Here is a 13,795-nt window from a genome sequence, read left to right on the forward strand (position 1 = left end):
TAAATGACTTTTTTTTTTATTTTTATTTTTTTAAGTACTGAGGTTGACTGAAGTAGCATGACAAATACGAACGTTTCCGAAAAAATAAGAAAGAAAACAATTATGCACTACATCTGTATATAAGTTGGCCGTTTGATAATGCCTGTCATTTGAATACCATAGTTTTTGTTGTAGCTAATTGCGACCCTGAATGGATTGTAAAAAAAACTAATGCACAAGCGCATGTCGTTTCACAATATGGCGTCTAATAGACCTTGGTCTAACAACTATCTAACGCTGAACAATTATTTCCAGATGCACAGTTGCGAGACGCCGCCGGCGCCGCCGGCCACCGGGCCCAACCTGCTGCTGGATCTGGGGCGCCTCATTATCCGCGCCCGCAGCCCCACCCCCACCCGCCGCGCGCCGCACGACCGCCTGCTGCACGCCAAGCTGCTGGCGGCCAGCCCTTCCACCAGCCAGCAGGTATATCCATTGACCAGGTCTGCAGCACCTGCTGCTGGAGCTGGGCGCCTCATCCGCGCCCGCAGTCCCATCCCCACCCGCCGCGCGCCGCACGACCGCCTGCTGCACGCCAAGCTGCTGGCGGCCAGCCCTTCCACCAGCCAGCAGGTATATCCATTGACCAGGTCTGCAGCACCTGCTGCTGGAGCTGGGCGCCTCATCCGCGCCCGCAGTCCCATCCCCACCCGCCGCGCGCCGCACGACCGCCTACTGCACGCCAAGCTGCTGGCGGCCAGCCCTTCCACCAGCCAGCAGGTATATCCATTGACCAGGTCTGCAGCACCTGCTGCTGGAGCTGGGCGCCTCATCCGCGCCCGCAGTCCCATCCCCACCCGCCGCGCGCCGCACGACCGCCTGCTGCACGCCAAGCTGCTGGCGGCCAGCCCTTCCACCAGCCAGCAGGTATATCCATTGACCAGGTCTGCAGCACCTGCTGCTGGAGCTGGGCGCCTCATCCGCGCCCGCAGTCCCATCCCCACCCGCCGCGCGCCGCACGACCGCCTGCTGCACGCCAAGCTGCTGGCGGCCAGCCCTTCCACCAGCCAGCAGGTATATCCATTGACCAGGTCTGCAGCACCTGCTGCTGGAGCTGGGCGCCTCATCCGCGCCCGCAGTCCCATCCCCACCCGCCGCGCGCCGCACGACCGCCTGCTGCACGCCAAGCTGCTGGCGGCCAGCCCTTCCACCAGCCAGCAGGTATATCCATTGACCAGGTCTGCAGCACCTGCTGCTGGAGCTGGGGCGCTTCATCCGCGCCCGTGGCCCCACGCTTGCCCAGGGCCATGCACGTGATCGCCTACTGCATGCCAAGCTGCAAGCGGCCAGTTCTTCCACCAGCCAGCCATGTTATCCTGGTGTAATGTTCCAAATTAATCAGAAAATAGACCACTCAAGTTGACTGTCAGGGCAGAAGCAAATAGAAGGAGTAGGGATTGCCTGCAAGCGTACCCTATCCTCCACTTTCACTTTAACGTCCACTTTGTCACTCACGCTCCTTCCGCTCGTCGCAAATATCTGCGGCGCAGGTCCTGTCTCCTATTTCACTTTAAACGGTACTCCAAATTCTCATAACATTGCGACATATTGTGCAATATTCGCGCTCATCTTGCACGGTATGTCGTAATATTAGCGATCGTTCCTTACGTGGAATCTTATCTCTCCTCAGCCCTATACACTTTGGCTTGGCCTACAATTACCACGCTAAGTTACCAGGTATATTCATGACTTTCGAAGGGTATATTCTTATTCCAAGAGTGTCAGACCAGTACTCGAGCCTGATCATCTAATTCTTAACCTTGTTCCCCTGTTGTTTCAAGAATGCGCCTGTATTGACTTATGACGGCACCCTTTACACCAATCACACTAGAAAACCAAAACCAGTCGACTCCAAACTATTGTTTATTGTCATTTATTGCATACATGTACATTGATGCATAGAAATACATGATGTTATACTTAATGTTAGGAAGCGTACATGTTACCCTGTGAGGGTGTTACAATATGATTGTAGGTGTCTTACATTTACTTAATCACTAACTTATATAGCAATACGAAATTTTTACTTAATTCTCTAATATCTTAATTTAATTATATTTATAATATATAGTTAATTCGAATAAAATACCGTTTTGTCCTTACATCTAGAAAAGTAGGTCAGATTAGTTAATTAATTAAGGTTATCATCATTTAGGAAATCATCGATGCTATAGTAACATTTTTCGGTTAGTAAGTTAATGAGTTTTCTTTTAAATATTTTGTCTTTCGTCTCAGTAGATATATTATGAGGGAGCTTGTTGAATATTTTGATTGATCTTACGTGGGGGCTATTTTTATATATTGCTAGATTACATATCGGAGTAGCTAATAAATTGTTACATCTCGTGGTACCTGCTACTACGTCTTTACGCATTTGGTATAGGTGTAAGTGTTTTCGTACAAAGTTTGCTGTTTATAGAATGTATATACAAGGTAGGGTCAGCAATTTATATTTCAAAAAGACCGGGCGGCAGCTTTCCGGCACTCGTATGTTAGCAAGAATACGGACACAATGTTTTTGCATGATAAAGAGATCTTGAGCATCTGTGCTGGATCCCCACAGGATCACTCCATAGCGCAGCCACGAATAGGCATAGGCATAGTATACGGAAAGGGCACAATGTAGATTTGTATTTCGTTTGATTGCGCAAAGAGCGTATACGAAACTTGAGAGTTTTGCTTTGATTTTTTTTATGTGTTCTTTCCAGTCTATATGCGAGTCAATTGTTAAACCTAGGAGTGTGAATTTGGTGACTTGTTCGATTGAGTTGTTATTCATGTTTAAAGAGATGTTTAGCGGTTTCTTTTGGAATGGCTTGAACTGGATGGTTTTAGTTTTTTTATAGTTTATTTCGAGATTGTGATCGTTCAGCCAATCCGAAACAGTTACCAAAATATCTTTTAGACGTGTATTACATTCAGTATCATTTGAGCAATCAAAAAGTAATGAAATATCGTCCGCGAATAATATGCAACTGCTACTAAGAACTTTTGGCAAGTCATTAATGTACGCAATGAAAAGGACACAGGCCAAAATACTACCTTGGGGGATGGAACAGGTGATAAGTCGTGTTTGCGATTTTATCTCCTCTACTTCCCCCGTTTCATGGTGCAGTATTCAATTTGCACGTATTGTTTGCGGTTTTTTAAATAGGATTCAAACCATTTGTGTACTGTTCCAAGAATCAACATATTCGTAAAATACCTATAAATTTGCCATTGTTGTTTCCAGGTGGTGACCCAGCCGAAACCCGACAAGGACGAGCCAAAGCCCGGCGTCGAGGCGTCTCTCAACGACCACGTGCACGCCCTGTGGAACGACCAGATACCGATCTGCATCGAGGTTGGTACATCACTGCACTCCTAGTAGACTGACGCAGGACCAGGAGACAAACACGGCGTCGAGGCGACTCTCAACGATCACGTGCACGCCCTGTGGAACGACCAGATACCGAACTGCATTGAGGTTGGTTTTCTTGATGAATTCTTTATGGCTCTACATGATGGGCCATCGTACTGGTCCACTATAATGGGCCAGCGTGTAGAGGGTAGTGGTGTCGGATGGCTTATGGCTCGGCGGGATGGCGATGGGATGGCCACGGTGTCGGTTTTTCGTCCGCACATCAAAGCTAGTGGGCCAGCGATGGTGCGTACGCATCTACACGTGGCCCATTTCATAGTGAGTGCTTTCAACCATCGCATAGCCATCTCGCTGGCCCACCGCTGGGCCATCGTATAGAGGAGCCATTAGCCACTCACATGATTCCAGCAACTAGAGTTTCAAGATTGCGCACCTCTAACATGATCGTCGCAACTCGAGTTGCAAAAGGAGTGTATGCGGTTTTTTATTTATTATCTGTGAAGGGCTGCACAGATACGGTATAAACAATTTTTAAAACACAGACTACCAACGTGACAATATTTAAAAAATGTTTCAACCATATAGACACAACCACAGTATTTCTTATCTATTTTACTTTGCAAGTTGTTCAGGAAGTGCGATGTGTAAAAAGTTGCTGCGTGTTTTAAAATGCCTCAAGTATTCAAATTTAGATATTTCTATTAGTAATGTATATTAAACTACTCCGCGTTTATTGGTCTATTAGTTTAAAACTATATTTTAGACCTACTTAATATTGATGACCAAATAATATCACTTCAAAACAATAGTTCTGTAGATTCTTGACGTGTTTCTTATTTGAATGCCCTACATTTCTAAGATTACTAAATATATCTTGAGCAACTAATAGACATTAACTAGTTCGATTATTAAGTTACATTAATAAACCATAGAATGTATTAAATCACTGTGTATTACACAGGATTAGCGATCAAAACATGTGACGGTAAATTGTAAGTACAAACCCGGCAACTGTGGTTGCTTAAAGCATTTCTGCATATCGTAAGGCATGTGGTGTACTAGACGCGTTGCATACGCGTTTTGGGATTTTTTTTACTACTTACTTATAATTTGTATTTACTAATATTTCTTTGCTATTTACATTGAATAAACTAAATAATTATACGATTAAATAAATAATTAATTAGGTATTACAATTTTAAAGTTCCTATTTCTGTTGAACATCTGCACCGCGCGCTGTTGTGTCTCCACCCTAAATGGGTAGCCATCTTTATTTTTGAGATGGAAGAAGTCAGTTTACCGGCTTATTTACGTTTGTAATCAGTATAATTTTATGTGTTAATAGTTATTATTGGTTTATTGTGCTTAATATGTTGTGAAGTGTGTGTTATGGTGGATGTATTAAACGTATTAGTGTAGTTATAAGTTAGTTCGGTTGTTGGTGATCGGCAATTATAAAAACACCAAAATTTAGTAGGTACGTAGATACTCTTTTGTTATTTTAAGTTATATAGCTACTATCATCGTTATCATTGCATAAGTTATGCATTTTATTTCAAGATTATTAGTGTCTTAAACTGTTTTTTACTATATTTTAGTACTTCAGTGTCTAAATTAGCCACAAAAAAATCATGAACATAATATATAGTTTCACAGCAGATTGAGCAATTCGAAAGTTTCTTATCGGAATTTGAATTAGTTTTACTCGGCAATTTCATAGGTGAGCTATCAAGATGTTTAGTACCAATTAAAAGCTTATTAAGTCTTCTTTAAATTGAATACAAAAAAAAGATACGTTATCGATTTAGATTTTTAATTAAAAATAGTTTTCTACTATAACGCGGACATTATTTCATTGGGTCAACTTTGTGAATTTTTAATAATTATTTTTATTATAACAGCACAATGCTATACTAGTAAAATAAATTCTTTGTTTCTTTATCATTAAAAAACCAAAAGAATCGTTGCAAATGCTTTAGCAGAAGTAAAGTTATCGATTTTTGAAAATATCATGACACTGTGCCGTCGTATCTGCGAAATGGCAGAGCAGTTCAGGGCACCTTTTGTTAAAATCGGAATCATGTGAGTGGTTAAACGTAAAGACAGCACTACTTTACATACACCAAATCTTCAAGGAAACCTACAAAAGATCGTACTCCCATCTTAAAGGCTGGCAACGACTTATAACCCCATTGGTGTGTCCATGGGCGACGGTGATTGCTTACCATAAGAACAATTGTCTGCTTGTTTGTCTCCTATATCATAAATCACTTTATATAAATATATGACTATTCTCGACCACGTAATCTATATTCCACTGATATTCCGTGCCATCAGAATTGTAGTCAAGCCGAGCCTGTCATTAACTTACGTAGTGAAAGTGAACTAGCTTTTTATACCCTCACAATAACATGCCGGATACATTTTTATACAGCGCGTGCTCGTACGCCATCTAGTTTTACCCACTGACAATTTACCCAATTAACACGCATTAAATTAGCTCGTAAATAGATGAACATTATTGCACGGAAGATCTTCATACGATTGTAACGAAATGAAAGTACGTATAGTGTATATAGTTGGTCAAACCAGTCAAATCAGTCAGTAAGAACCAGGGAAACTATACTCATCCTTTTCTTTTGGGTGCTAGTATACTAGTGCAAGACAAAGATAGTATGATTTTCTGTCTATGTTTGAAATGAGACGGTCCTTTGACAAACTATAGAAATGCTACAAACATACGATTTATCTGGATGAACATATATACCTACATTAACATCAACACCAGGTATTGTACAAACTCTTACACCTTAGTCAAAATATGTGGTTTAGTTGTGGTGTTCGATAAAAATAAGATTATTTTTCCAATTTAGTTTTTGAAAATTTTCTAAATACCCCGCGAGACTTAAAGCATACAGGGCCAGTAAGTGTCATTCTGAATCCCTAACAACGTTTGTCCTAAAGTCACTTGCCCTAACTGGTTTATCCGAATGGGTACATGCCCTAACGATCAATTGTCATAACGATTATTTTCCATAATGTAAGGTTCTGAAAAATGGTTAGGTTTTAGAACTTGCTGCCACAAAAGTGGGTTAGGTTAGGGTTAGAACTGCGACCCTCGCAAAAAAGAAAATATGCTTAATAACATTAGGATAAGTAATCAATAATTAGGGAAACCAAAATTAGGGTTTTTAGTGTTTGTCCTAACATTATGACAAACAATATTAGGGAATGCAAAGATAGGAGAAAAGACTTTAGGGATTCAGATATAGATCCGGGCCAGTGATACCCCGTTGCCTAATTTATTTTGTACTGTTTTCCAGGTACTTCTGGCCCCAGACTGCCCCGACTGCTACCAGGCGATCAGCCGTGTTGAAGAGGACTCCTCATTCGACAAACAGCACAACCAACAGCGCGCGTTGCTCCTCGAGCGATGGAGCATGCGCGCGCTCGTCACCAAGTATGTTATATCTTTTGTTTCTTTGGTTTCACACAAACACATTATACCAAACCTAATCTAGCAAGGCTCAAGCTGCCAGAGATCAGGGCCGCAGAGAGAGTATATACTGCCGGACTACAGCCTTCATCATTTGACTCGTTATTCAGCCACCTAGCGAAAGTCTCACACTGTTAGCCGAGACTCGAAACGACTGAAACGCTGAAACGACTTCATTTTTATTATTAATTTAAGAGCTTACAATGTTCCACTTCTTGGCTGCTACCTGCAGCATTCTCCGAGCAGTCATCGAGAATGGTAAGCTCGTTTCTCCATCGGTTTTGTGGTCGGTAAAAAATGACCCCATGTTATATTCCAAACTGTACCTTGTGTGCCAAATTTCGTTCAAAGATGTAGATGTAGTGTATAGGGACACTCGGACGGAAGCAGGCGGGCTGTCGATCACGTGTCGCGTTCATTCAGCCCAATTCCCTGGAGTTGGAGCTGCAGGTTACTGTCCCGGCGGCATTCCCACACTGTTCTTCTCAAATCTTCTTGTTTTCCTGCAGAACAGAAGGACATCTTTAAGTTCAACGTCCTTTAGTTCCGTTTTCATTTCAAAACTGTTAAGCTTTTTCTTCACGACTAAGCAACACACATCGAGACAATCATTTAAGGCCTGTGCACACCGGCTGCGTGTGCGTGACGTGCACGTGCGCGTGCGGCGTTGTAGTATATAGATCTTTATGAGAGACGGCACACCGCTTGCGGGACGTGTGCGTGTGCGGCTCTAACATCCAACAGTGCACGTCACGCACACGCAAGCCGGTGTGCATAGGCTTTTAATTGACATCTAAGCGAGTATGCCCCATGTATTAATGTAAATTTTCCATAATCTGTAGGTCGCACGAAAGCCCGGCGTTTATAACATCCCAGTGGCTCCTCAATGCGGTCCGCTCGCAGCTCCACTTCTCTCAGCTGTCGGCCTGGCTGGCGCGGCTCAAGGGCACCGGCAAGCCGGAGGAACCCGGGGAACGCAGGTCAGTTGAGACTTGAGATCATTGGTTCTGACCTTATAGGCTCAGAAGAACAGTCACCTGCAATATGTTACACAACGAAGCTCGCAAAAATAACTGACACGATCTTATTTGTAGAGCCATAAGAGCGTGTCACACCTGTCTGCGGTATTAGAAGAGCAACATATTATTGCAGCTGACTAAACAAGCAACATCGTCCCACACGTTACTGTTACTCAGTTCAAATGTCATAATCGGAAACCCAATTAGACCACTGGGAGTCATAAATGGTGTTATCGGTTCTTGTATCAATTTAAAGCTTAGAAATCATATGTGGCTTTCCACAGAAGGGTCCATATGCTTCTAATAAAATAAGGTCCTTTTTTTCTGAAATTCCAACAGAAATTCTGATAGAAAGGTCCATGCAATTGAAGCATAAGGACCGTTCTGTGATGGAAAGCCACATATATATTTTTAGCAATTTTTATGCAGAGGGCCTGTGCTGCTGATTATGATTGAATTTATACGAGGGGTATTCAAAATATTCTCGGTATGAGAATGAAAACAAACAAGTACGAAAAGTTTGATATTTTTATTTTTCAATATACTCCCCCCCTATGTTCATACACTTAAAAGATAGATCAATTTTTTTTTTAATCCTGCATAAAAATATTTTTTATCTTTGGTGTAAAAATGCTCCTCCACTGCCGCCTTCAATGCTTTATCATCGGAAAATTTATTTCCACGCAGATCCTTTTTAAGATTGGGGAACAAAAAGAAGTCGCTGGGGGCTAAGTCCGGACTATACGGTGGGTGAGTAACAGTTTCAAACCCACATTCAACAATAGCTGCCTTGGCAATATGAGCAGTATGGACGGGGGCGTTGTCATGCAGAAGCATAACACCTTTGGTTAACTTTCCTCGCCTCTTTTCTTTGATTACATCCTTTAATTGACGTAGAATGTTAGCGTAGTACTGTCCTGTGATATTTACACCTTTTTCTTTATAATCGATCAGTAATACTCCTTCACAATCCCAAAATATCGTGGCCATGACCTTGCCAGCTGAAGGGATGACCTTGAACTTCTTGGGATGAGCTGAACCCTTAATGTGCCACTGCATGGACTCTTGTTTACTCTCTGGGTCATAATGATGAACCCAGGTTTCATCTCCAGTAACTATTCTTTGCAGCACCTCATCAGGATTTTCACCGCACAGGTCAATAAAATCGGAACAACAAGCTACACACATGTCTTTTTGAAGCCGAGTCAGCATTCGCGGAACCCATCTTGCACTTACTTTTGACATATTAAGATGGTCATGGATAATATCATGTACGGTACCAATAGAGAGATTGGTTACTTGTGCTATAGATTTTACCTTCACTCGACCATCTTCCAATATAAGTTTTTCCACTTTATCAATATTTTCTTGTGAAGTAGCTACTACAGGCCGGCCAGGTCTAGGGTCGTCTTCAACACTCTCCCTTCCACGTTTAAACACGCTTGACCACTTTTGAATGGTAGATAAAGAAGGAGCAGACTCACGGTAAACACAATCCATTTCCTCTTTTATGGTTTTTTGATTTTTACCCTGTTTTGTCAAGAATTTTATCACGCATCGATGTTCTAATTTAGTTAACATTGTCAATTCCCACATGATGTTCATGTTTGTTCAGCAATTGCAGAAAAACAAAAGAACATCTCGGTTCGAATTATACTTTTTTTTAATGTCAATGAATAAACCTTAGCGGCCAGTAACAAAAGAAATTTTAGAAGAGGTTGTAAGATATCAATACCGAGAATATTTTGAACGCCCCTCGTAAGTCTAAAAGAGGTTTTTTGTTTATTCGTCCACTAAGCGTTTACTACTTCCCTACTCCATAAGAGACAGACGGATGCTTTTTGAACTAGAATTGGAAAAACCTTCAATCGACTTTATTGTAAATGTAATGTTTGTTTTTCCAGGCGAAAACTAAGCCGCGAGAAGTGCAACTACAAGAAACTCGAATCTAACTGCGACGATGACGTCGATGAGCCACGCAAACTGAACATCGTCTACTCCATCAAGATACCCGGCGAGAGCTACAAGATGGCCGACTTCAGCAAACCCCCCACTAACCACACCTTCCCCATCACCGACATCGGCAACAACGTCTATCTCAAGGTCACCCTCCAGAGCCTCCCGAGAATAGACGAGGTACCAACAGTCAAGTGCACCTGCCCCCCGAAAAGACGCGCCAGCAAAGAGGTACCGCTAAATCTACACGAGGAGTTGGTCGGGAAGCTTAATGATCTCACCCTGGGACCGAGAGGTTCCAAGTTCTCACCAGATTTAGATGTAATTAACTCTAACACGGGCACATCGGCTCGACGCCTGTCCATCATATCCACACCCGCCTCCACCGAGTACTTATACTCTGTTGCTCCAGACAAGAAAGTGGTCGATGACAGGATGCACACGCCTTGCAGCGAGAACGGTAAACACAAGTGCGAATGCGACGAGTCCGACGGCAATCATAGATCTTCCACTAGTTTAAGTCAGGAACCGAAGAAGTTAGACGAGAGGCGGTTGAAAGAGATAGCCAAATACAAGAGGCGGTTGAGGAAAGAGAGCAAGCTCAAGAAACTCTGCGATAGCACGTCTTCAGAAGGCGATGGTTTGCAAAAGTCGAAGGAGACGCATACGTCCATTCCGATCTTGCAAGCGGCGAGATTTGACAGGTTCCGAGCGATCGGCTGCTATAGAAACCAGACATATTTGACGCTGCCCGCTAGCAGAATGGAAACCAAATCTCCCTTCGTTGAAACTGATAGTATAACACCAGCAGAATTTAAAAAGACCAACACAGTGGCCACACAAACTGACGAAGTCACGTGTGCGTGTGGCGGCCCTTTAGTGAACCTATGTGAGAGTTGTATAGATCGAGGAATGGTCCGATCCGAAGCCAACTATAATCTAGCTTCGATAGACCAGTCCGAAGTTCTGCTCGACGCTATAAATCGGTGCAAAGACGAAACCGGAGCTCGGCGGAAATACGAAGGAGATAATATTAAAGCGCTAAAAAAGCATAAATGTGATAATTATAATATAAAGTGTGATATAAGTAGTTTAGGTTTTAGTCATAACGGAGAGGAAGAGGTCATAAAGAGACCTAAATTGAGAAGGATATTCCCAATTGTTGACAAAATTGAGAAGATCGTGTCGGATAGAGCACAGAACCAAGACAACGCTGATATTGAGGAGTTAAACTTGAAAGACGATGACACAGTATTCTCGAAGCCGATGGAATCGAAGCGGCAGAAAACGTTTTCTATAAACGACGATGATTATGTGTTTTATGAGAAATGTGATTATGGGACTTTTGATAGGTGTGAGACAGATTCGCCTAGTGATGCTGAGCAAAACGGCTTCGTGTATCCGGATCCGAAGAGAATGCTGGATAACCAGGTCCCCTCGCCTACGGAGATGGACCGATTTCGATGGCGTTTTGACTCGGCTGCCTCCATGGTGTTTCATACCAAAACTGGGTTGCCATTGACCTCTAGTCCAGCGCCTCTGAGAAGGGGAAACAACTGTTTCGACTTTGACGATTCTATTAATGGAATCTCTGGAATTAAAAGGTAAGTTTTATTTTTTCGTTTTTCTGGGAATTGTAGTAAAACAGATCAAAGGCGAACTTTTTTTCTTCAGGGATCTGCAGTTTCAATTTCAATGTTTATTTGCGAACAAGTATACGTTAGCATTAATATCTATAGTTGACGTCTGATCTATAAATATCGAAATGTTTTTCACGCAGTGTTGTGAATAACGCTTATTTTTAGGCTTAGACTCGAGCCCACAAGACTCGTAAGTCTTGAAGATTCGACTATATTTGAGAATTATATTTATTTATTTTACGCGTATGGATGTAAGAAATCGTCTTTGCCGCACTTGAGGCGTTAAGCCTCTCGAAATGAGCGTTATTCACAACACTATTTTCACGTGGTTTAGAATTTAGTTTATGTAGTTTTGTTATCAATGTCCAACATACCTACCTACTATTAAAATTGTTATTTTGCACATATGTTGGGATAAATAGGACACAGCAAGGGTAGAAATGGTTTCTAGTCATTTGCAATCGCCGAAGGCTGGCTGAAGAAGTTTTTTTTTACCAATTGTGCTCGCCAAGGACAGATAGAAATAGTTAAGTAATAAATGTTATAATGGTAATACATAATACCAACTGTACCTGTTGGGGACAGATAGGAATAGTTTCATTCTCAAATGTGCACGCTGGGGACATATAGAAATATTATATTCGGTACTGTGACTGCTGGGGACGGATAGAAATATTTTACTTACTAACTGTAACAGCCAGGGACAGATAGGAATAGTTTCTTTCTTATATATGCTCGCCGGGGACAGATAGAAAAAGTTTATTGCCGAACTGTACCTGTCGGGGACAGATAGAGACAGTTTTCTTACCAATTGCGAACGTCGGGGACAGATAGGAATAGTTAATTTCCCAAATGTGTTTTCGGTGGGCACATGGCAAGCATTCGTTTCCATGACCCTTGCGTGACCAAGAAGGGAACAGATGGAATGTATCTAAAATTGCTCTCGAGTGTCCTACTGTCACCGTTTATTAGTTTAATCATTATTGAAGCGATGGAAGTATTTAAAGGCGATAGAGGTTTAGAGATGATTTTTAGGGTTCCGTACCCAAAGGGTAAAAACGGGACCCTATTACTAAGACTCCGCTGTCCGTCCGTCCGTCCGTCCGTCTGTCACCAGGCTGTATCTCACGAACCGTGATAGCTAGACAGTTGAAATTTTCACACATGATGTATTTCTGTTGCCGCTATAACAACAAATACTAAAAACAGAATAAAATAAAGATTTAAGTGAATTTTGACCGAAGTTAAGCAACGTCGGGCGGGGTCAGTACTTGGATGGGTGACCGTTTTTTTTTAGGGTTCCGTAGCCAAATGGCAAAAAACGGAACCCTTATAGATTCGTCATGTCTGTCTGTCTGTCCGTCTGTCCGTCTGTCCGTCTGTCTGTCCGTCCGTATGTCACAGCCACTTTTCTCCGAAACTATAAGAACTATACTGTTGAAACTTGGTAAGTAGATGTATTCTGTGAACCGCATTAAGATTTTGACACAAAAATAGAAAAAAACAATAAATTTTTGGGGTTCCCCATACTTCGAACTGAAACTCAAAATTTTTTTTTTCATCAAACCCATACGTGTGGGGTATCTATGGATAGGTCTTCAAAAATGATATTGAGGTTTCTAATATCATTTTTTTCTAAACTGAATAGTTTGCGCGAGAGACACTTCCAAAGTGGTAAAATGTGTCCCCCCCCCCCTGTAACTTCTAAAATAAGAGAATGATAAAACTAAAAAAAATATATGATGTACATTACCATGTAAACTTCCACCGAAAATTGGTTTGAACGAGATCTAGTAAGTAGTTTTTTTTTTATACGTCATAAATCGCCTAAATACGGAACCCTTCATGGGCGAGTCCGACTCGCACTTGGCCGCTTTTTTGCTTGTTTTGCTATATTTTTTGTTGATGGTGCGGAACCCTCCGTGCGCGAGTCCGACTCGCACTTAGCCGGTTTTTTTAGTGTACATATTTGCGGCAGCCCTGTACCCATTTACTAATAACCTTGTCCACAGCGCGCTGTTCCACCCGATCTCACCAGTCTCCCCCTCCCCCTGCACGGCGCCCCCCTCCCCCGCCCCCGCCGCCGCGCGCCCGCGCAGCCCGCCGCCGAAGGAACCCACCACACCCAAGCTCAGGATCGGACCCAGCGCTGGACTTCTTGGTAAGTTATGGCACCATGCTTCAGCACCAAAAAACGATTAAGGACTAATAAGTACAATAATAATCACATCACTATTTGTCTGCCCTATGCATCATTCAACCGCATTTCGCAGTAGTTTTCGTT

General features: G+C 42.5%; 1 protein-coding gene across 2 annotated transcripts in view; it reads left to right on the forward strand.

The window, feature by feature from the left end:
- The window catches only part of LOC134659228 (uncharacterized), a 74,993-nt gene that overhangs the window by 55,741 nt on the left and 5,457 nt on the right, over positions 1–13,795 (forward strand). The window contains exons 2-7 of one of the 2 annotated variants that reach the window (XM_063514856.1): positions 295–465; positions 3,272–3,382; positions 6,724–6,860; positions 7,739–7,876; positions 9,820–11,475; positions 13,524–13,672. In XM_063514856.1, coding sequence (XP_063370926.1) covers positions 295–465; positions 3,272–3,382; positions 6,724–6,860; positions 7,739–7,876; positions 9,820–11,475; positions 13,524–13,672 — 2,362 coding nt within the window. Of the gene's footprint in view, positions 1–294; positions 466–3,271; positions 3,506–6,723; positions 6,861–7,738; positions 7,877–9,819; positions 11,476–13,523; positions 13,673–13,795 lie in introns of those variants that run through there. The other variant, XM_063514855.1, reaches the window with a different exon arrangement.

The sequence above is a fragment of the Cydia amplana genome, chromosome 24 (genome assembly GCF_948474715.1).
Source record: "Cydia amplana chromosome 24, ilCydAmpl1.1, whole genome shotgun sequence".
NCBI classification, from domain to species: domain Eukaryota; kingdom Metazoa; phylum Arthropoda; class Insecta; order Lepidoptera; family Tortricidae; genus Cydia; species Cydia amplana.